This window comes from Sceloporus occidentalis, unplaced genomic scaffold (assembly GCF_023333645.1).
Source record: "Sceloporus occidentalis isolate IW3139 unplaced genomic scaffold, rSceOcc1.0.p SCAF_90, whole genome shotgun sequence".
Taxonomy (NCBI): Eukaryota; Metazoa; Chordata; class Lepidosauria; order Squamata; family Phrynosomatidae; genus Sceloporus; species Sceloporus occidentalis.
Window position 1 is genome coordinate 3506237 of NW_028317070.1, and position 23412 is coordinate 3529648.

Consider the following 23412-nt stretch of genomic DNA (forward strand, 5'->3'; position numbering starts at 1 on the left):
TTTCAGGTATTCATTGGATAACCGCCTTTGCTGACAGATCAAGGACTGCCATTTCGGATTAAAATCCTGCTCGTGCCTCGTAGAACGGCACTGAACCGCTGGAAGTTACACCTACGGACAGCATCCACCCCCTAGATATACACATTAGAATGTAAGCTCCTAGGGCGCAATTGTCTCCAAATTATCAGGCATGCCTTTACATATAGATGTTCTGTCCATTGATATGTTGCGTGTGTGCTATATAACATGCAAATGCAAAAGCCATAGACAGGCGCATACATACACACAGGGATGAATGAAGCTCTCCTCAGCGCTGAGTGCAGCTCATCCTCTGCCTCTCTCACGGGGTACTCGCTCACTCCGTACGTCTCTTATTATTAGTATTATTTTTTTTTTATTAATATTATTATTATTGTGACCGTTTAGCTGCGCCTCACATCCCTGGGCCCGTTGTCAAGCAGCGTTCGGAAAACAAGGACAACACACCGAAGCAGAAACAAGAGCCTGAGCCGCTCGCCTGCCCTGCAGCAAGAGCTTGTGATGGGAGAAGGGGCGGGAACAGGTCAACAATGGGAGGAAGGGGGAGGAGGGCAATCTTCTCATCTCACTGTGTCCCATGCGAACACCAAGCCCCCTCCCTGGGATAACGTGTAATTTGATGGCGCTGGATTTTACGTTTGCCGCATTACGATGCCCTGCTTGTGGAATTTGGATACATACAGAATAATATTGACGAGACTTGGTATCTTCCTCGCCCCCCAAAGCTTCCTGTTGGTTGGTACAACCCACCTATCCGCGGCTGACTTCGGTAGATTCTTTTTTTTTGAAACGCTCTATAATCAGGTTGAAGGGGAGGAAGCTCGCCATGTGACGTCACTGCCGACCCGGTTTCAACCATATTTCATTTAAGGGGTTAAAGTTAGGAAAAAACCACAGTAGGTGTACTTGGCCAATTATGTAACGTGGAAGTTTTTACGATGAGCCTTGTGTAATTGGTGTGTATGTACTATGAACTGAACATATGCATTCCTCTACATAACTCGGTGGGTCTCAATACGAAGCAAAGGTATACAAACCACTTTTTTTTCTCTCCAAACTTTATTTAAAAGTGTATGAACGGACAAACAGTGGTGCGTTTCATGCACTCTTCGTCTCCCAAGCTGCTGCGCGGCGAAGCTTTCTTGACGTACTTCCTGGGAAATAATGGCGGCAGCAAGCGCTCTTGTTTCGTACAGCAGCGGTTCCGAGTCAGAACCAGAGGCTGAGGAGCAAGAAAGCGGTATTCATCTTAAACCGTTGCCGCCAGGAGCTGGTGCTTTAAAGATAGTGGATTCTGCACCCGAGGTGGCAGTAAAGGTGAGTCCAGAGGGGCCGGAGACATGCTGGAAGAGGGTTAGCTGAGTGTAACTCTACAGAACGCTATCCACGTTTTTTAATGTAAAATCAGATCTTGTCTCGTACAAACGTCGTTCCCGGGCTATATATATATATATATATATATATACATACATACATACATACACACACTTTTCATGTTGTTCTTGAATTGGACCTCATGGCCTGTTTTGTACTGTAGACCAGTTAAATTTTTTACCAGTATCCTAGTGCCTGTATGTAGGGGATGAAAAATAACCATTTGCGGCAGGTTCTGAGAGAAAAACAAGGGAGTTCAAAACTTTACTTAGTGCAAGCTTCCATGTCTGTACTCGATAAGTCCTCCCCAGCCTCCCTCACAGCGCTTAGTCTCTTGGGGCATTGGTGTGGCTCTGATGGCTGCACTCTTCTACAGTCATTCAGTAGGTAACTGTAAGCTTTATCAGATAATGTTAAAATGCACCCCATCATTCAGTCATAATATGCCCTGCCAGGAAGAGTTGTTATGAATTATACATTATTATTATTATTATTTTATATAGCACCATCAAATTCTGTAGTGCTGTACAATGGGTAGACAGGACATAACAAGTAGTATGTGACATAACAATTTGAGGAGGGCCCTGCTCAAATCGGCCTACGATCTAGAGGGATTTAGGGCAGGGCTTGACAAATTTGTTGGGAATCTAGGAGCCAGCTAAAAAAGGTAGGAGTCAGGTGTGATTTGATCATCATCAGCCCACTTACTAAACTCACAGCATGTGACCTGGAAGCACCCTGGACTTCCAGGTCAGTGCTGTTTTTTTTTTTTCTTTTACATTTTTTTGATAATTTTTTTTAACTCTTTCAATGCTGATGTTCCATTGGAGCACAGTATAGACTGATATTTAGTCCCCACAAGCTTGTGGGGACAAATGTTAACCCCTGCAATGCCACAAATGTGATAACCCCTTCAATGCCACAATTGTGTAACGCTGCACTGTCACGCTCATGGAGCAATCAGGCAGCAGGGGAGGGTTGGGGCTGGTCTCCACACTCATGTGGAGACCGAAGAACCCTCTCCCCCTGTCCCTGAAGCTGTCTCTGGCAGCTGGGACGCAATTGTTGGTCTATAGACCAGCCATTGCAGGGAGGAGTCTATTTGATGACTCCTGTAGGCTTCCATGCCTACAGGAGTCATCAAAGGGCTTGTGGGGGCTCTTTTTGCTGTTGCTGGTCTGCCTGGTCAAATTTGACCGGGCTCATAGAGCCCTTAGACCGCGATCGGATGACACACAACCGCCTTGCGACATCATTTGCCGGATGCATGACTTCCCTGTCAAAGAATCCATCTTGGCACGCTATCGGCCAATGAATTCAGTCTCCTGGGAAGGCCATAAAATTTAGCTCTTTCCTGACCTATCGCCGCAAACGCTGCAGTTTAGGCGCTATCTGCGTCCCATTACTGACCTACTCCGTATCAGTGGGGATTCCCAGCGGCTCTGTTGGTCAGGAGGGATGGCCGTACTTTCTCTATTCGGCAGGCGTCCGATGTACCGGACTTTCTTGATCGCCTGGACCTCCCTCAGGTACTTGTGGAGGATTGGGAGTACAGCTTTGCAGCACCACCGCGCTTGTCTGATCCTGCCCGGGCCTGGACTCCGGGTCCACAGCGCCGTAAGCGTCAGCGCCATTCGAAGGCTCAGTCACCTGCCTGAATGTCCACGCTCCCATCATCCCATCGGTGAAGCTTCAAGATGTCTCCACAAGCTCCTACCTCATTGACACCGGCATTGCTCGTCTCCTCCTCTCGCCTAACTCTTTGTGCCCAGTGTCTGGATCTGGACTGTCCCCGCGTCGCCATGTTTCTACGGTCTTACCTTATTGAGACGTTTTGCTTTTCAGTTTCGTCCGGGTGCATCGACCGGGTCCCGACTGTCCACCCCTGAGAGGGCAAGTTATGGTTTATGTCGCTGTGGAGGTCTTTTTGTCCTCACCCTTTACGTTGCCTTTTTTTTTCCTTTAATATTTTTTTAATTTTTTTTGGCTTGTTTCCGTGGTTGCGTCATGTCGTACACGTGTCTCATTCTCCACTATAGTTGTTTCTCCTTATTTCTCCTGTTCGGTGGTCTTCATCACCTCTATTACATACCAATGAGGGTATCTGCTCTGAATTTGTTTCTCGTTTTTTGTTTGTTTGTTTTTTTTTTTTTTGTTTGTTTTTTTTGGGGGGGTATGCTTGTTGGCCTCTGCTGCCCTGCCGGAGCCCGCCGTCCCCAGGCGCCCTGCCTGGCGGTCCTGGTCTTAGATCGTATTTTCGATCTACTGGCTCATTCTTCAATGCTATTGCATTTGACGATTGCTTCGTCTTGGTTTGGTTATTTGTTATATTGTTTTGGTTTACTCTTTTTCTTTTTTTTGTTGAGCGGTGTCGACGTCACTACTGAAGGGACCCTGCCGATCTCTCCATGTCTCCTGAGTTGATACGTTTTACCTCTCTCAATGTTAGGGGGCTTAATAAGCCACAGCAGCGCTTCAAATTGTTATATGTCTTACGCTCCCTGAAAACTAAGGTCGCTTACATTCAAGAAACACATTTTCTGGCCTCCAAACAATTTAAGTTGTGTGATAGATATTTCCATTCGGTCTACTATGCCAGTAGTCCGGACTCCAAAACCAAAGGGGTCGCCATCTTGATTCACAAAGACATTCCCTTTAAGGAGCTGGAGGTTTGGCGGGACCCTGAGGGACGCTGTCTCTTTATTAAATGTTTTATTGGTCAACAAAAGGTCACTATGGCTAACCTGTATGCCCCAAATAAGAATCAAGCTGCGTTTATAGTGCAATTCTTAAATAAGTTGTCTACCTTTCAAGAGGGCCTCACCATCCTTGGTGGAGACTTTAATATGGTCCTGAATCCTGCCTTGGACTGCTCGGCCTCGACTTCTCACATTTCCTTTTCTAGCATTAACAAGGTTAAGAGGCACTTGCACCTCAACCAGTTGGTTGATGTGTGGAGGGCGCAGCACCCTAGGGATCGTGACTATACTTACTTTTCGGCTCTCCATAAACGTTACACCAGAATTGATATGTTTTTTTCTCTCCCACCACCACCTGTCTCTTCTTTTTAAGACAGATATTGGGATTCAATCTTTAAGTGGTCATGCCCCTGTCTGTCTGTCCCTCTCCCTCCCCAGCCTGCCTACGAGACTATGGTCTTGGCGCCTAAGTGACAACCTTCTGGGGAATCCTCGGGATGTTGCTGACCTGTCCAGTCACCTTCGCAATTACTTCCAGGAGAACATCTCTCCTGACACCCCCTTCCCTCCTGTCTGGGAGGCCCATAAATCGGTCATCCGGGGCCACCTGATGAAATTGGGTTCTCGAAACAAATAATTGGAATTAGCTTCTATTTTAAGTTTTAACCAACGCATTGCTCAATTGGAAATGCGCCATAAGCGCACTGGTGATGGGGCTCTCCTTCTCCAATTGCAGACATTACGTGATCACCTGGCTTCCCTTTTAAATGATAAAGTTAAGCGCAACTTCCTGCCTGAAACACTTTTATGAGCTGGGGGATAAGCCTGGAAAGTCTCTGGCCAGGGCACTCCGACATAAACGTTCGACCACATACATACCTAAAATACGTGACATGCAAGGGACCCTCCACTATCACTCTGAGAAAATCGCGCAATGCTTTCAGTCCTTTTACCAAAAGTTGTACAATCTGCCATCCTCTTCAGATGGCTCCATACAGGCTGCCATAGACTCATATCTATCCAACTATCAGAAAATTCGTATTTCCAGGGATGATAGGGCGGCATTGGATGCCCCTATTACCTTGGAGGAGCTGGATCAGGCCCTGAAGCTGCTGCCGCGGGGCAAATGCCCGGGGCCGGATGGTTTCACCCTGGTATATTATAGGAAATTCTTCCCTGTGCTGGGCCATCATTTGTTGAAGCTCTTTGGAGTCCTTTCTGATGGCTCACCCTTACACCCTTCTTCTAATACTGCTGTAATCACTGTGGTCCCCAAGCCCGGCAGGGATAATGAATGCTGTGGCAGTTACCAGCCAATTTCGCTCATAAATACCGATCTGAAATTGTTGGCTAAGATACTGGCGCTTAGGCTTCAGCTCCTGATTCCCTCCCTTGTCCACCTTGACCAGGTGGGCTTTGTTCCTGGTAGGGAGGCACGGGATAATACGATTCATCTACTTAATCTCATTGCGCACTCTCAATACCACAAAACTCCCTCTGTCTTACTGCCTATGGACGCGGAGAAGGCCTTTGACAGGGTGGCCTGGCCCTTCTTATTTGCGGTGTTGGCTAAAGTAGTTCTTGGGCCCGTTTTATTTGTCCCTAATTAGGTCTCTGTACACCACTCCGTCGTCAGGGTGAATGGTGTCCTGTCGGGCCGGGTCGCCCTGTCGAATGGCACTTGTCAGGGGTGCCCCCTCTCCCCTTTATTGTTCATCTTGTCCATGGAGCCATTGCTTACTGCTATTCGTCTGAATCCCAACATCTGGGGCTTACGGATAGGGGGCGTGGATCATAAAGTTATGGCCTATGCAGATGATGTGCTCTGCTTCTTTCAAGATCCACCTGCATCCATCTCCCACCTGCTCGCTGAATTGCGTGCATTCCGGACCCTTTCTAATTAAAAGATAAACCTCCAAAAATCCAACGTCCTTGGGCTTAATGTAGACGAATCGCTCCGCGCCCGCTGTATTACTTCCTTTCCCTTTCATTGGCGTGCCGATAACATTAAATACCTTGGTCTTTTTATTTCCCCTGACCTTTCCGACCTCGCCTCTCCATTTCACCAGACTTCTCCGCTCCATTGACTCCGACTTGAGGAGATGGTCGTTCCCCCATCTCTCCTGGTATGGTAGAATGGGTGTCCTTAAAATGAATGTCCTCCCTAGATTGCTTTATCCCATTCAGACCCTCCCCATTTTCTTACCGAGGTTGTTCTTTAGGGCCTGTCATAGGATTTTTACTGGTTATGTTTGGAGAGGTAGGGCCCCTAGGCTCTCTTATTCTCATTTGACTAGACCAAAATTGTCAGGTGGTATGGGGCTCCCTAATATTGAGCTTTATTGGATGGCCTCCCATCTTCGGCGGCTTGTCGAGTGGTCCATCTTTACGCCTAAACTCTGGATCAGTATGGAACATTCGATTTTTGACCAACATATCTCCGTTATACCTTGGGTCCCTGAGCCACTACGCCTCCCGCTCATCCCACATCACCCTACCATTTCACCTACCTTGAAGGTTCTTAAGAGAGTCCTCTCCAGGGGTCATCTCCTTACACATCCTGGCCCCCTCACGCCCATCTCACATAATCCGGCTTTTGTCCCAGGTCTGTCTCTTGCACACCTGAGGGCATTGTTGCCAGCCGGGACCTGTGTGCTCCGGCTGCATCATGTCCTCGCGGGTTCCTCTTTGCGCCCACTTCTTGATCTTTGCAAACTCCGTCCTGTTCCCAAACACTTTAATTTCTTTTATATCCAACTTAGACATTTTGTTTCAGGCTTGCTCAGAGATCCCCGGGTGCTGCGTCCTCTCACGGCCTTTGAATCCCTATGTGATGTTGGCAAGGAGACCCCTCACCTCCTGTCTCTCTTATATTTAGCCCTGCTGGACACCACTTGTAAGACCAAACCGTATTATTATAGTTTCTGGGAGAACGAGCTGGGGGTCCAATTCTCGGACCAGGAGTGGAGTAACATTGCGTACCTTACTCACAAGGGGTCCATTTCTAGTAAAACGCAAGAACTGGCATTTAAGATACTCACCAGATGGTACGGGGTACCAGCGGAACTCCACAAGTTCTTGCCTCAGGTTTCGGCGCAGTGTTGGTGCTGTGAGTCGCACACAGGTTCCTATGTTCACATTTGGCGGGATTGTCCCTTGGTACGTCCATTCTGGTCTACTGTGTTTGCGGTTATCAAAGAGGTTTGTGACCCTGACTACCAGTTGACGCCTCAGCTGCTTCTGCTACAGGCCCCTCCTATTCCGATTGGTCGGTATAAGCGTTCCCTGACCCTACACTTTTTGAACGCAGCCAGGGCCCTAATTCCTCAGCTCTGGAAATCCCATTCCACACCTCCGATTAGGCTCTGGCTACAGAAGATTAACTTTATTTGTCACATGGAGTCCCTGGTTATGGCTTCTAAGGGCTTGTCGCATAAACACGAACTGCGTTGGTTTCGTTGGAAGACCTTCCTCCTGTCTTCGCAGTTCCCTACCATAGTGGGTGTAGATGCTCCACCGTCTCTCTGAGAGCTCAGCTCTCCCTACCTCGCGCACACACACACTCCCCTATACTCTTGGTTACTTATTGCTTTCGACTTTTTCTTTCATTTTTTATATTGCTGTCGATGCCGCTCACGTTTGACGGTGTTGTTTTCTTATTATTTTGTTTCTGGGTCATTTTCGTTTGTTTTATTTTTCACCTCGCTTTTTGTGATTCCACACGCTGAGGCGGTATGCACACGATTACTGCCAGTGCTTATTCGATCCTCACAGACCTTTGCATACACTACTTTTGTTTTCTCTATCGGACCTCATACTGTGCTGCTTACCTGGTGACGCTCTGTCGCTATGGATATGGGTAATTTGTCATGTATGCCTTTTTGCCTATTGTCTTTTGATTTTGTTTCAAGTCATGTATCGTTCACCTCTGTATGATTGTACCTATGTTCCTGGTACGCTCATTCACTTTGTGACTGTGCCGTTGTGGTTCAATAAACGGAATTGAAAAAAAAAAATCTCTGTGGATGGACTGAAATTTGTGAATTAAATATTTTTTATTATTGCTACGAGGTGAATTATTAGGGATATATAAATTAGACAGATATGTGTGCGTGTATAATAAACTGTTCTTGGTGAAGCTGCTTGTAAGTGTGATTTAGAAACACTTACTTTGTATTACATTGCTATTCGGGTTCATGCCATTTTAAAGCTCATGTCATGTTTTTGTGTGTCCATGTTTTGTGTATATTGATACCCTTAACATTTCTTAAAATAACAATGACTGCCATCCTATAAAAGAATAGAATAAAAAATCAAGGTGATGTAGTAAGGAAAAAAGCAATCTTTTAAGACATGACTTTTATTAACAAAAGTTAATCAGCCAGTGTCTTACTGTTCCAGCCAGTGTGCCCAAATATCTACCAATTCACAAGCAGGGACACCGCCGTAATATAAATTCCCTGTTACTGGTAACAGGAATGGGATAAAACCGAAAAGCCTGACTGGGAGAAAAAAGGCCTGGTTGATGTGCTTCCTTGTACCGGACCGGCTTCCGAAAAGTCACCTAACACGCGTTTTGGCGGGAAACGGGATTACATTACTTTGAAATCCAATTATGTTCAGTAAATGGGGGGGGGGGTCATTATTGAAGCGTTGCATCCGAACCATGGCTACCTAATACTTGGGATTTGTCCATTTCTTTTATTTATTATAATTGGTAACTACTGGTTTATGTATCACCAAATAAAGAGCAGCCTAGTGGATTTGTACAATATGGATTCTTGCACCAAGTGGATTAAAATGAAATGCAGTCCAAAGTGCATCTAATAAAATGTAATTTTAAGTTCATTTATTAACCACACTAGTTTAAGAGCTGTTCACATCATACGTGGTCACTAAACTGGCTTCTATGAAGTGTTAGGAACAGCATTTTGTTTTCATGTATGTGGCTTTTGTCCTTGCAGGGAGATTTTGCTAAGGCATGAATTGTTTCAGTATATAGTGCGTGGAAGTTGAGAGAGCGCTCTAGTGTTTTTTATCCTTTGTGCTCGAGGGGGGCCGAGCATTTAGTTTCTCACGACCCCGGCACTCGGAGGTGGAAATGCAAGGCAGCAGGTATTGCTTGACAACCTTTTCCCGCGGCTGCTCCCTGAATTCAGGCTCTTATGTGCCGATACGGACGGGGTTTGTGTTGCGCCGCTAGAGTACTGTGCCCTAGTCGCTGTGCTGTCACCTTAAATTCCCATTCTGAGCTATTTATATAGAGCACTTTTCACTTTACACTATTTTTAAAAAATGTGGATAAATACACTTTAAAAGCCTCTTTACATGTTACCGGAAAATCTATTTTATATAAATATATTATTTCCCGAAGTTCTTTTAAACGTGTCACCTTGGCAACGTGCTGCTAACTTGAAAGCTTGTCTGTTCTCTCCCACGCTTGGCAGTTCACATCTTTCCATTTTGTTGAGGCTGATTTTATTTTTTTACTTCCCTTTTCAGAACATTTAATGTCAATCGGATTTTTCAATAAAGCCTGATTTCTGTTATTGACCTGGGAAAAGAGTAACCGTTGTTAGTGGCATAATGGCCATAAGGTTGTTTTCTCCCGTTAGTCTAGTGAGTAAGATTTCTGAAAGTGATGTGTAAACTGTTGTTAATGTAGGGCCTTTTTCAGTAAATATTCAGGCGTGTGCTTTTATCCACCATGAGCATTATTTGAATGATTGTGTTCCTTATTTCCTGAACCCACACAAACTATACATCCTTTTGCTCGGAAGTTCTTTTAAAATCATAGAAATACATAAAACAACAATTATTGGTGATAATAGATTTAAAAAAAACAAACTCTATACTAACATACAAAAAAATATATATGAAATTTTGCTTAATTCTATTCTGTAGGTGCCACAGCTAAACAGTGACCCACCTCGGGATTGTAAACTTTCAAGCAGGGCCTCTCCACCTAATGTATCAGTTTGTCTTAATCTGTCAATTCTAGTCTTGTCATACCCCTTGAATGTAAGAATAAGTTCAACAACATCTACTGATTACGTTCCAGAGGGCCACATGCATGCTTACAATACAAATTACCCTATATTACATACTTTTTAATACTATTGGCTCAAGTGATGTGTGTGTGTGTGTGTGTGTGTATATATATATATATATATATATATATATACACATATATATATATATATATATATAATTTTTGTTTTTATTTTATTAGCGCTAAAGGGGCAATTAGGGAACAAAATGTATGTATGTCTTTGTTTTTATTTTTGCACTGTTGAGTATGGCTCTCATCTACTTTTTTGATGCCATGGTGACATCACTGTCCCAATAAATATTTTTTAATTATATTTACATTTCGTTTGTTTTTTTCTACAATGTGGGGAAAAGAAGCCAAAAATATGTAATTGTTTAAAGAAACTTGTGAATTGTCTGGTGTACACTCAGCTATATATTTAAAATCCAAAGGACTGCACATATTAATGCATAGTTTGTGTTGCTTTTCAGATGGATCAATAAGCTTGATATGGTTAATGTCACACATTATTTCTGTAAAGCACCAGATGTTGCTTACAAGAACTACTCATTACATGTCATTTTATTTACCAGTCTTTTCCTTCTAGTCTGAGAACACCATAGATATCTTACTACAGGTGTTTATTTGGATCTCTTTCTACACCTCCAGCACCATTCAAAACTCTGTGCCTGGAAATTATAGACCTGTGAGTTTAACTTCTGTGGTTGGGAAAGTATATTAAGGGATAATATTCAGGAATTCATAGGGAAGAACAGTATTGGCAAAAATCAGCATGGTTTTATGAAACATAGGTCCTGTCAAACTAATTTAATTGCATTCCATGAAGAAGTAAGTAGAAGTGTCGATCAGGGGGTTGCAGTGGATGTAATCTACTTGGATTTTGCCAAGGCGTTTGACACGGTTCCACACAATAGGTTAGTATTCAAACTGAAGGAAATTGGTCTAGATGCAAATTCTTGTTCTTGGGTAGAACATTGGCTTAGAGATAGAGAACAGAGAGTTGTTATAAATGGTAAATTTTCAAGCTGGTCAAAAGTGGTAAGTGGTGTCCCTCAGGGTTCTGTTCTGGGACCAATTTTATTCAACATATTTATAGGCGTTGAAAGTCATGTTTCTGTGTTTGCAGATGACACTAAACTAGGTAAAGTTATACAGGGCGAGCAGGATATTACTGTGCTGCAGAGGGATCTAGATAGACTGGGGGACTGGGCACACAAATGGCAGATGAAATTCAATGTAGATAAATGTAACGGAACACACAAGCAACCGACACCCTAATTAGGGGTAACGACAAATGAGAAGGATTTTGGATTTGTTATAGACAACAAACTAGGCAACAATGTGCAATGTCAGTCTGCGGTTGCTAAGGCCAGTATAAATCAATGGTAAGAACACACCTCGAATATGCTGTGCAATTTTGGGCACCTATTCTAAAGAAGGATATCATAGCACTAGAAAGGGTGCAGCGGCTACAAAATTAATAAAAGGAATGGAGTACTATAGTTATGAAGAGAGGTTAAATTTAAATCTATTTAGTTTAGAAAAATGTCGCCTCAGAGGGGATACGATAACATTATATAAATATATTCGGGGCCAATACAAACCATTGTGTGGAAATCTGTTCATAAACAGGACTATGCATAGGACACGTGGTCATGCGTTCAGATTGGAAGAAAGGAGATTTAGTCTAAAGCAGAGGAAAGGGTTTTTTACAGTAAGGACAATAAGGATGTGGAATTCTCTGCCTGCAGAGGTAGTTTTATCGGAGTCTGTACAGACGTTTAAACCGCAACTGGATGGATACTTGGAAAAACATAATATTCAGGGATATAATTTGTCATTATGGGGAAACAGCTTATTGATCCAAGGAGAAATCTGACTGCCATTTTGGGATCAAGAAGGAATTTTTTTTCCCTGGTTAGTGCAAAATTGGAAAGAGCGAAACCAGGGTTTATCGCCTTCTTCAACAGCAACAAATTAACAGATATAGGAAAGGCTGAACATGATGGACGCATGTCTTTTTTCAGCCCATATAACTATGTAACTATATTAACCTCATTACTCTGGGAGAGGGATTTATGTGTTTGTGACATCAGAGTCTCTTATCATCGTGACACTTAATTTAACGGGAACATTACGCAATGACAACTTACAAAACATATTTTTTTAGATAAGAATAACCATTAGTGTATAAGCTGATGACTTGATTTGGTCAGCCAAGTGACCATTTTGAAATTGGCGTCAGTCTTACAATTATGGCTCCTCAAGCCCACAGAATAAAGGCAAGTACAGTATGTACGCAGTGCCAAGTATATCTCTATTTGCATCATAGATTAGTGAAGGGAGAGTAAATCAGCTGCATTGGATCCTTTTCCTATAAGTCCCCAGGAAGCTACTTTTGTATGTGTGTGTGTGGGGGGTGACGTGACATCACATCACGTGACCCTGCAGTAGACGAGGAGTGGGAGATGTGTCCAGTTTGGTCGACCAAGGTATTTTTTTGTGCGTGCGCATTATTTTTGGCAATGAATGTATGATGGTGTGACTGAGAGTGATTTGCATTAGTGACATTTGCATTAGTAGTGACAAAAATATACTTTATACTAGTAAACATAGTTTGCATGCTTTAGACATTACCAGCTGTAATGAGATTCAAGCTAGGGCTGCAACTAACGATTATTTTCATAATCGATTAGTTGGCCGATTATTTTGTCGATTAATCGGATAAAAAAAATGTAAATTTTTCATTTATTTAAAATAATTTAATAAACAAATGATGTTAAATAAAAACAGCAGAATTAAAAAAAACTTTGATAAAATGCATTTCTTGTCTTTATTTCCCAACCAGCCCCCCCAATTGATGCACATTTGAGCCCAGGCTTGCCACGCTGCCTCCCAGACATGCCACGCTGCCTCCCACATATGCCACTCCACGCTGCCTCCCACATATGCCACTCCACGCTGCCTCCCACATATGCCACTCCACGCTGCCTCCCACATATGCCACGCCACGCTGCCTCCCACATATGCCACTCCACGCTGCCTCCCACATATGCCACGCCACGCTGCCTCCGTGGCACGCTCCGTGCCACGCTGGGTCACAGACCCGTTCACAGCACACTGACACCATACTTTTATAAATAAGTACTGGGTGAATCTTCACTGCCCCCAGGATTTAGATTCCCCTTAGTCTGCCCCCCTTTACCTCTAACTGCGCCTTAAGTTAACTTTATTAAATTAATCAAATTAACCCTCAGTCCTCATCATTGAATTAACCCTAAACACCCCATTAACCATAACTACCCCTAAATTAACTCTAAATACCCCATCAAAACAACTACCCTAAATACACCATTAACCACAACTGCCTCAAATTAACCCCAAACACCCCATTAACCACAGCTGCTCCTAAATTAACCCTAAACACCCCATTAACCATAGCTGCCCCTAAACACCCCATTAACCATAACTGCCCCTAAATTAACCCTAAACACTCCATTAACCATAACTGCCCCTAAATTAACCCCTACCTCCCCTAACTTTCAGCAGCCCAAATATTAATGTTATACTTACAGTTAGATGAGTGTCACAGCCATGTGGTTCTGGCCTTCTGGGATAAGGAAGGGGGCGGGGCCAGTTGTCACAGTGATTACAGGGAGGGGCTGGTAAGTAGGAGCTGCTGCTGTGAGTCACTGAAACGGTTTATATAATGAGGGGTATTTTTCAGAGCGTTTGCTCTGAAAAAACCCTCATTTTATAATCAATAAAAATCGATTCAACTAATCGATAATGAAATTCGTTGGCAACGATTTTCATTATCGATTTTATCGATTAGTTGTTGCAGCCCTAATTCAAGCCAAATAGGTCAGTACTCTTGATTTAATGAGCTCAGAAAGACAGGACAACTATTTTCTGTCTAATTTTAGGAGTGCAAGGAAACCAGGAATTAAATTTGCGGATCGTGTGTGTGTCCGTGTGTCCGACCCGCAGAACAGGCTGCTAGTGCGTTGGTCCGTATGGCCGTGACTACCTTAATGGGCAGAGTAACAAAATCCCATGTGTAGTAATGGTTTAGATGATATGTATTTGTTTGTTACGTTCAGCTTTGCTTTACCCTTCATTCTTTATTTTCAGTATTATCATGGCATATATCTTTAGAAAGCCAAATGTTTATTTTCATTGAACAATTTATTTTTTATATATAAAGGCTAACACAATACACACCCCATACTTAGACGGTAGTAAAGAGCACTGTCTAATTGCTGTAACTGGAACCCAAGCTATAATAACCTTTCTCGACAGTACTAATTATGTGCTTCAGTGTTAAATTCACAAACGAAAATGGAGAAATTACTATTTTATTTTTTTCCCCCCTCTGACTTTTCAGACCTCTAGTTTACAGGAGGAAACACATCTTATATCACAATGGAATCACAGAATATAGCCTTCCTTAACCTACTGTTAATGTACAGTATTTTTTTTTTTTTATGTTGATAATGGTGTCCCTTTTTGGCAAGCAGAGTGTAAATAATTGAATGTGTGTGCGCTATTTTGCAGGAAGATGTGGAAGCTGGCGTTCATCTGGACCCTTCCATCAAGGAAGTCCAGTTTAATCCTACCTATGAAACCATGTTTGCACCCGAGGTAAGCCTGTATTACTTTCTTTTTTTGCTGTTTTATCTCTATGCAAACCATCCTTTCCTGGCTCCTAAAAAAAAAAAAAAGCTGTCTTCTAAGATCTCCATATTTTTTGTGCTAAATGAAGTCCCCAGAGTGGTGGTTTCTTGCTAGAATACTTGGTAACCATCCTTCAGAATATAGTGTAACCATCCTTCAGAATTCATGTTTGAGGTGAGCAGTACTACATTCATTAATGCAATGAATACTGATATTTTATATCGTTCTAAATGCAGTTTGGACCCAATAATCCTTTCAAAACACAGCAGATGGCTGCACCAAGAAACATGCTCTCTGGGTACGCGGAACCAGCTCACGTCAATGACTTCATGTTTGAACAGCAGAGGCGAACGTTTGCAACTTATGGTATGAAACAGACGTGTTTAAGTATATGTGTATAGACGTGTGCCTGTGGTTAGGGTTTGTGGGGTGGATTTTAGATTGGTATGTATTCTTACCCAACTTCTAATGAAATCCGCTGAGCTTTTTTTAGTGTCTTTTGTCTTAGTCTAATAAATTTGAAGCAAGCAATATATATTTAAAAAGACTAATTCTGTGAAATTGTCATATTTAGTTAAATCCCAGGCTTGACATCTTATGTGTTGACGTCCACAAGGCGGCTCTTTTTCCCCAGTCAACTTTGTGCTTATACAAAAGTCCTTTGTAGTCTGGATGGCTAGAGTATCATTCTATCGGCATATTGTCCACATTTGTTGTGGAAAAATTGCAAGCAAAGAATGTACTGTTGTGGGCTGCTTCCACTTTTCCATAGTTTCACAGAACAGTTTAATACTGAGGGCCACTTTATTGTTGGACTTCAGTAACATAACATGTTTACTGTCGCAATTGTAAAAATGTAACAACCATGTCTTCTGTTGTAGGCTATGCCCTCGATCCCACGATAGATACTCAAGAAACGGCCAATAAATATATTGGTTCAGTGGATGATGCGGAAAAGAATCAAGGTGACAGTCATGCTTCCCATTTTTTTTCTCTCTGTCAACCGACGCGTGCATCTATACACCTTAAATTGCTCTTACATCATCGCATATCCGTGCTTCTTTGAGTCGAACAAGAGCAGGCTTAATAAACTTTGACATTTCCTGCATACAAATATGTAATTATTCATTGTCCCGCATTGTGAGAATGTCCCAGTCATCTTCAAAGATCTGGCACTGGCCCTATTGTGTGATGTAATATTCTTGCATATCCATTGTCTATAAGAGGACATCTCTTATCTACCCTTCGCTGTGTACATTGTATTACATCTTGCAAGTTTTACTTACATATAAAGCACTTGTCTGAACTTCGGGTCACCTACCACAAGCCTGTAACATTTTGAAGTTAAATAAGCAAAGCATGAGAATGTAATCCAGCAGTTTTTACACAAAGTACTGTCACTGTTGTGCTTGGGGGGGGAAAGGAAATGATTGAGGTTAATTATGTGAACTGAATGTAACATTAGATTAGAATTCCATATTTAGGCCTAAAGATCTCTCATCTAAATTAAGTAATTATCTCTCGTACGTAGCCCTACTTATTCCTTATTGTATTGATTTCTGTAAACTCATGCTTTACGGTCTTTTACTCCTAGGATTAACGGTGTTTGAAACCAATCTGAAGAAATCAGAAAAACGGAAAAAAGTAAAAGGAAGTGATGCGTCAGACATAGATGGCTTCCTTGGTCCTTGGGCTAAATATATCGATGAGAAGGATGTTGCGAAGCCCTCGGAGGTAAATAATGCAAGCGACAACTAATTTGATGTGAAAATCTGTTTACGTGAATTTTTAAAATCAAGGCTTCCGTTGCTTATGGGACGCCATTTATTTTCCCAGTTGATGTTGGGAATCGCGGTTAAATGTCTTATGGGTTATCCAGAAAGCCTTTCGGGTTTTGACTCCTTGATAACAGGTTTGCCCACTCTCTCTTTATTTAAATTTCCAAATTAGGAGCAGCAGAAAGAGCTGGATGAAATCACTGCTAAGAGGCAGAAGAGGGGTAAACAAGAAGAAGAAAAGCCAGCTGACGAGAAGACCATCTTGCATGGTATGGCCACAGTTCTTTGTAACACATTATTCAGTCCAAAACCATCTACCATCTCACATCTGCAAGCGCGTGTCATTCAAAGCTGCTTTTTAATGTGTAAAGTGGGGCTTGGATTTTTTTTCCTACTTTACATTATGAAAGGGATAATACTTGTGATATTATGTAGGGTCAGCTTAGCCCAACTAGCAGGAGAAACGTGTCAGAGCTGGCTCTTCATAATGCATACTGATTTCAGTGAGTTGAAACTGCAACTTCACTACCATGGGTGATATTGTGGTTATGTTTACAAAGTCTTGGCTGCCCTGCATTTCATTACATTTCAAGTCATTATTCATGTTTTTCTGGTCTTCCGTTTATTAGTCAAAGAAATGTATGACTACCAAGGCAGATCTTATATTCATATCCCTCAAGATGTCGACGTCAACTTGCGCTCCACTGAAGCACCTGATAAATGTTATCTTCCTAAGAAACAGATCCATGTTTGGTCTGGACATACTAAGGTTAGTGCACTTCTGTCCCATTGTTGAAAATACTGCTAACCAGGTTGTTATGCATTTATATTTAGTTATTTTGTATAATGCCTAAGAGTTTGCTTGTACATTTAGTGGCTCTTTCAGGTTTATTAATAGTAAATGTTAAGTTATGTTCTAGCTTTAATGCCAGCACTTCTGCCAAGCTAGGAGTTCTAAATCTGATTTTTCAAAGCTGGCCATGCTTCTTTAGTAACAGAAATTTACATTTCTGCTTTGAAGACAAAATGATTATTAAATGTTGGGTCTTTTAAATATTTGTTCTCAGGGTGTTAGTGCTGTGAGATTATTCCCTCATTCTGGACACTTGCTGCTCTCTTGCTCAATGGATTCTAAGATTAAGGTAAGGAACATCTAAATTCCTAAGAGTAAAGGTATGTCAGTAGTAAAATTGTGGTTAGTTTAAAAATGAGATGTTTTATGATACTGCAATTTGGCTGCTAGCTGTGGTATCTGTAATACTCTCTGATCTGGCTGTATTAAGAATATTAGAAGGTAAAGGGTAAGACTTTGAGTATCAAGGGAAGAACCAAGATGTTTGTGGTTTTTTTTTTTTTTTTTTTTTGTTTTGTTTTTTTACAGAAATAAAAATGACTACACAAATTTGTATCCAAAAGGCTGCTTTCATTATACCGAGACTGAGCATAAGAAGCAGCCAGAGAGTTACCTAATGATAACCACAACTGATAGCATTGCTTTCTTCGTTTGAAAAAACAATGCAAATTCTTTTGCCAAATCATTTAGAAATTAGACATCTTAGGTTAGGGCATTGTTTGAAAGGGTGGTTGAGGAGACGGGGGAGAATCCTTAGTAGGATGAGGGAAATACGGAAGAACAACATTTTGAGGTGGATTATTTTACTTTTATTTTCTGTTTCCACAGCTTTGGGAAGTGTACAAAGAACGGAGATGTTTACGGACATTCATAGGTATGGTGCCACATTGAGTCCTTTTGATTGCTTGATTGTTCTTGTTTGCTTTAGTGCACCCAACATTGGAGCAGCCGGGTTTAAAGATTAATAGATAATTTACTTTTTTTTTATTATTTATTAAAGCCTTCTTAAGCCAAATGTTTAGCAGTGATATTAAAAATACCGGCACATTCAATTTATATCCCTCTACAGTATGACTTCTACCCAAATACATCTTTCCTGTTGGCCCACTGCTAAGTTACACAGCATCTTGTGCGTATTAACAATATGCAGATACAAATGTATGCTGTATATTGCTAATTTGTTTCTTTTGATTGTATTATTGCTGTATAAGTTGCATTGCAAACTTATTTTTAATAGCAGTACTATTTTACTAAAATGGATTGATGCATATATGCTCCAAGTTATTTTGGTTTGATTCATAGGTTTCTAACGAATTGCCCCACTTTCAACACAGAGCAAGATAATGTTCCATGCACACTGATCCCCGTGGAGTTTATGCCACGTGTGGAATGTCGACTTTTAGCGTACATTAGCTAGGCTTCTGAAATGTTAATACTGTGCTTAGGATGCCTCTTGGAGAGAGCCGAATTATTTTGATAACATGCCATGTGACTGTGTCACAACAGTAAGTAATTCAGTTGGTTCCTTTTCTTTCTTTGCTCAGGGCACAGTAAAGCCGTTCGAGACATCTGCTTCAACAATGCTGGAACTCAGTTCCTAAGTGCAGCTTACGACCGTTATCTTAAGCTGTGGGATTCTGAAACAGGTAATGTCAAAATCCACTGATCGGAAGCAACATGACGTTCCTGGTATTTTGTGCTCCTGTATCTCGTACGTTTGAGCTTTTCTTGATATCGAATTTTGTGTATTTGTATGCAGTAAGCCACTGTAAATTGCCTTTTTTATCATCTGCTTCCCAATAGACCAAAAACATTGTTCACTGTTATTTGTACTTAGAGCAGGCTTTTCGCTTTCCCCAAATCTTTCATTTTGCAGTTCTATACACCAAGTAAACCCATGCAACTGTTCACAGACTCAAATAATTAACATATTTATGTAATAAATACCATCCCCATATATCTATATAATGGGGATGGCATGATGTTTAACTTAAGCACTCTGAGGCACATATCTATGCGGTGAACTTCTGCACTAATTATCACCAAAACAAGTGCTCTGACTGCCATACAAAAACACAAGGTAGTTTTAATTAATCAGTCTAATTATGATAAAAGTTGTAGTCATGGCATTTTCCCTTTAAGGAGCCTGTTAGGCGTTCATTTATAAGCCTGTGACCGTAAATCTTCTCTTCTGACTTTCCTGCCGTAACACACTTTCTGTGTATAGGATTTAGTCCTTATCTGCTTGGTTCTGCTGTCTGTAGCAACACAGTCTGTTTATTAATGTTATTTTTGAATGATTGCTTGTGTTTAGGTCAATGCATTTCCAGATTTACAAACAGGAAAGTACCTTACTGTGTAAAATTTAACCCGGATGAAGATAAACAGAGTCTGTTTGTGGCTGGCATGTCTGATAAGAAAATAGTGCAGGTGAGTATCTGAATGTCCTACAGTTTTTCCTTTTACATCTTAATTGAAACATCTGTGTAATAAGTATCCTTTTATTTGATAGTGGATCTCAAATAGGGATGAAAGCAATATGTATCCCCTTCCTTTTATAGAGCTTTAACATATTAGTGGCAGGTTGAATACAGAACCTACAAGACCCATTCATTAGAAACACAGCATTGGATTTTAGTTACGGAATGGTTCAGTACCATGGTGACTCTTTGGGGGCAATCCCTGTCAACGGTGCACAGTAGCACACACACACACAGCCCTTGTATGTTGACTGGATCCGTGCCTAAATGAATAGTGAATGGTAGTATACATCAAAAGCAGGAAGTTATTGCAAGTGAATCAAAAATGAGGACCAGGCCAGAGAGCAGATTCAGTCTATCCCCTGAAACTGCTACTGAAATTAGGTACTGTGGCAATAATAGCTGAGAGATAATGGAACATCATCAGTTGAACTGATAAAAACCTCAATGAGCAGCTTAACCATTTACATTCATGTTTTCTTTTATGCAAAGTAGTTTACATTTTTAAAATTTCAAAGATCTGTCTGGCATACCCGGTCATATAGATAATAGCACTGACCGACCCGTTTGTACCATCACTATGCAGACTTGTGATATTACCAATGCCCTTTCATGCCAATGAACATAAGGACAGCTCAGTGAATGAATAGTAATGTACCCTTTAGACCTGATCTAGTCTTTGCTTTAAAATTTCAGTGGGACGTTCGAAGCGGGGAGATCGTTCAGGAATATGACAGGCATCTGGGAGCTGTCAACACCATTACGTTTGTGGATGAGAACAGGCGCTTTGTGAGCACCTCTGATGATAAGAGTTTGAGAGTCTGGGAGTGGTAAGTTACCCGCTGCCACATAAATCATTGGATTTCCTGGTACATGTGTGTGGTTTTTAACATCTCTATCGTGGGGAGAACAGGTTTGTTTTTCATGTTTGTCCTGCAGAAAACCACCTATCTTTCCACTTAACATATGGTCTTATTTAGCAGATGGAAGAATAATTTCATCTTGCAAGCTTTTCTTTTTTTTGCATCCCGGCTCGGCATTTGCATCTTCAATTAAGCTTTAGCAGTTTCAGCCAATTTTGTTGACTGCTTATTTTTATAGCACAATGATTTCTATAGTTCCCATATGAATCTGCTGTTTGCAGAAGTGCTCTTATTTTTGTTATGATTGAGTGAGAGAGCCAAGTGGCTCTGTTGTATTCTATAAAAAGTGATTTCAGATTGATTTTTTTTTTTTATTAAAAACATTTATTCTTATAGAATTTCCTCATTTTTATTATGAAAAAGCATCTTAAGATTTGAAATCTAATTTAAAAAAACAAGTTTAGAACTATTTTATATTAGCCACAGTACATGAAACCTGTAATATTTACTTACCATGCTGCACTTCTGATTTATAGTTCTTTCACCAAACACACACCTCTACCTGCAGTGTTCATAAAGTTCACTTTGGGGGTAATAGACTCCTAAAAGGGGAAAACCCACTTTACTTTTCAACTTTCTAAATTTGGTGTGACCTGACTGACATGCGATTTTCTTTGGAAGGGATATTCCTGTGGACTTTAAGTACATTGCAGAGCCAAGCATGCACTCGATGCCTGCTGTGACCTTGTCACCTAACGGTGAGTAAACAAATAGCCCCGACTGCATATAACAACGTCTCTTTATTGGCTTGCTAATTTGTTCTCTTTGCCATTCATATCTTTTGTTCCAAGCATTCCATCCAAAGAAGTCCCACTGTGACAGAAAATTAAATGTCATGTAGAAGCAGAGACTAAAGGGCTTGCTGTTCTCATGTTGGCCTCCTGAATTCCTTGAGACCTTTTTATCCACAGAAGTGCTAAGGGAGACCTTAAGAGTTTTTGTTTGCATAACAGGGGACTTTTGTGGGAAAATAATGTTTTTCACCATTTTACTTCTTTCATTCCCAGGTAAATGGCTTGCATGCCAATCAATGGACAACCAAATTTTAATATTTGGAGCTCAGAACAGATTCAGACTGAATAAAAAGAAAATTTTCAAAGGTCATATGGTAGCAGGCTATGCTTGCCAGGTTGACTTTTCTCCGGATATGAGGTTAGTAGAAACTTTTGTGGATATTCTTTGTTTCTGAGTTGCTGTTTAGTTATATTTCATGGCGAATTGTCTCCTTACTAATTTGTTTTCTAAAAAAAAAATTGTGACCTAAGTGGTTTGCAGTGGTACCCTGTGATGTTTCTAAAGCAGAAACACATTTTGTATATACAAGTTCAAATGTGATGCATGTTTAACCCCTTCAGTACTGGCGTCCCTTGAAGACCGCAGTTTTATTTAAATATTTTAATTCCGTGCTTGTGATTCGCTTCAAAGCGATCACGTGCACGCAATTGAGGGGGAGTGGCTGCTACGGATCACTGGGGACACCCAGCGGTCAGTTGCAGCTGCCCCTCGCGATCCCAGCATCCATAGCGACGCTGGATCTCCCATCATCGATGACATGCCTGGTACAACCAGGAAGTACCAGGTACGTCACCGGTACGGAAGGGGTTAAATTCCTCCACTACATCTTGGAGACGGTTCCATTTATCTGCTACTCTTTGTAAAGTAGAACTTCCTTACATTACATCTAAGTATCTGACCCTCTAGTTTTAGACCATGGCCTCTTGTTCCAACATTGTTCCTCCTCTGAAATAAGCTTGCCTCCTGTACTTTGTTAAATCGATTTTAAGTATTTAAATGTTTCAATTGCTTCTCCCCTCACTCTTCTTTCATCCAAGCTATACATGCACATCTTTTAGTCTCTATCCTGATCACTTTATCTTGCACACCACTTTCCATTTTTTGTAGCTCTCCTCTGATATCTCTCTAATGTATCAATATCCTTCTGGTGATGGAGGTCTCCAGAACTGTACACAATAGTCTAAGTGAGGCCTGACCAGATCAGAACTGTTTTACATGTCTTCCTATTTCTTTTTGCTCCTTATATATAAAGAAAAAAGATACTGGACAATTTAAGCTACATTACAGAAATATATATATATTTTGTTCTTTCCAGCTATGTGGTCTCTGGTGATGCTGATGGGAAGCTGAACATCTGGGACTGGAAAACCACAAAGCTGTACAGCAGACTGAAGGCTCATGATAAAGTCTGCATCAGTGCTGTTTGGCACCCTCATGAAACATCCAAAGTTATTACATGCGGATGGGATGGTCTTATCAAACTATGGGACTGACGACATCAATCCAGGAGCTGTGTGCTTGTAATCGGATATATAATTACCTGCTCTTAAAGTGACATTGTGGCTGGTTTTCCCAAAATCTATCTGATCTGTGATATTTAAAAATATCATATGACCAAATCTTCATTGTGTATTCAGTTTTATAATCTGCCTACCAGATACCAAACATGGCTGACCAGCTGAAATTAGCATTTAGTGTATCTGTTCTAAATGGTATTAAGAGCTACGCGGTCACAGAATAGC

At 41.3% G+C, this 23412-nt stretch overlaps 1 protein-coding gene across 1 annotated transcript; it reads left to right on the plus strand.

Annotated features, from left to right (window-relative positions):
- Positions 1 to 1203: 1203 nt before the first annotated feature.
- LOC149284620 (pre-mRNA-processing factor 17-like) lies at positions 1204 to 23163 on the plus strand. Its single transcript, XM_089496438.1, has 15 exons — positions 1204 to 1356; positions 14722 to 14808; positions 15078 to 15207; positions 15723 to 15806; positions 16436 to 16575; positions 16792 to 16888; positions 17249 to 17388; positions 17687 to 17761; positions 18301 to 18346; positions 19017 to 19118; positions 19787 to 19902; positions 20649 to 20782; positions 21497 to 21573; positions 21883 to 22027; positions 22986 to 23163. The coding sequence occupies exons 1-15, from the start codon at positions 1204 to 1206 to the stop codon at positions 23161 to 23163; spliced, it is 1704 nt and encodes a 567-aa protein (XP_089352564.1).
- The last annotated feature ends 249 nt before the right edge of the window (positions 23164 to 23412 follow it).

What these genes read in the sequence shown, in the direction of transcription:
- LOC149284620 (XM_089496438.1), top strand. Translation starts at nt 1,204, where the DNA reads ATGGCGGCAGCAAGCGCTCTTGTTTCGTACAGCAGCGGTTCCGAGTCA. An exon ending in GCGAACGTTTGCAACTTATG is followed by an intron (nt 15,208 to 15,722) that starts GTATGAAACAGA and finishes CTTCTGTTGTAG; the next exon opens with GCTATGCCCTCGATCCCACG. An exon ending in TGATGCGGAAAAGAATCAAG is followed by an intron (nt 15,807 to 16,435) that starts GTGACAGTCATG and finishes TTTTACTCCTAG; the next exon opens with GATTAACGGTGTTTGAAACC.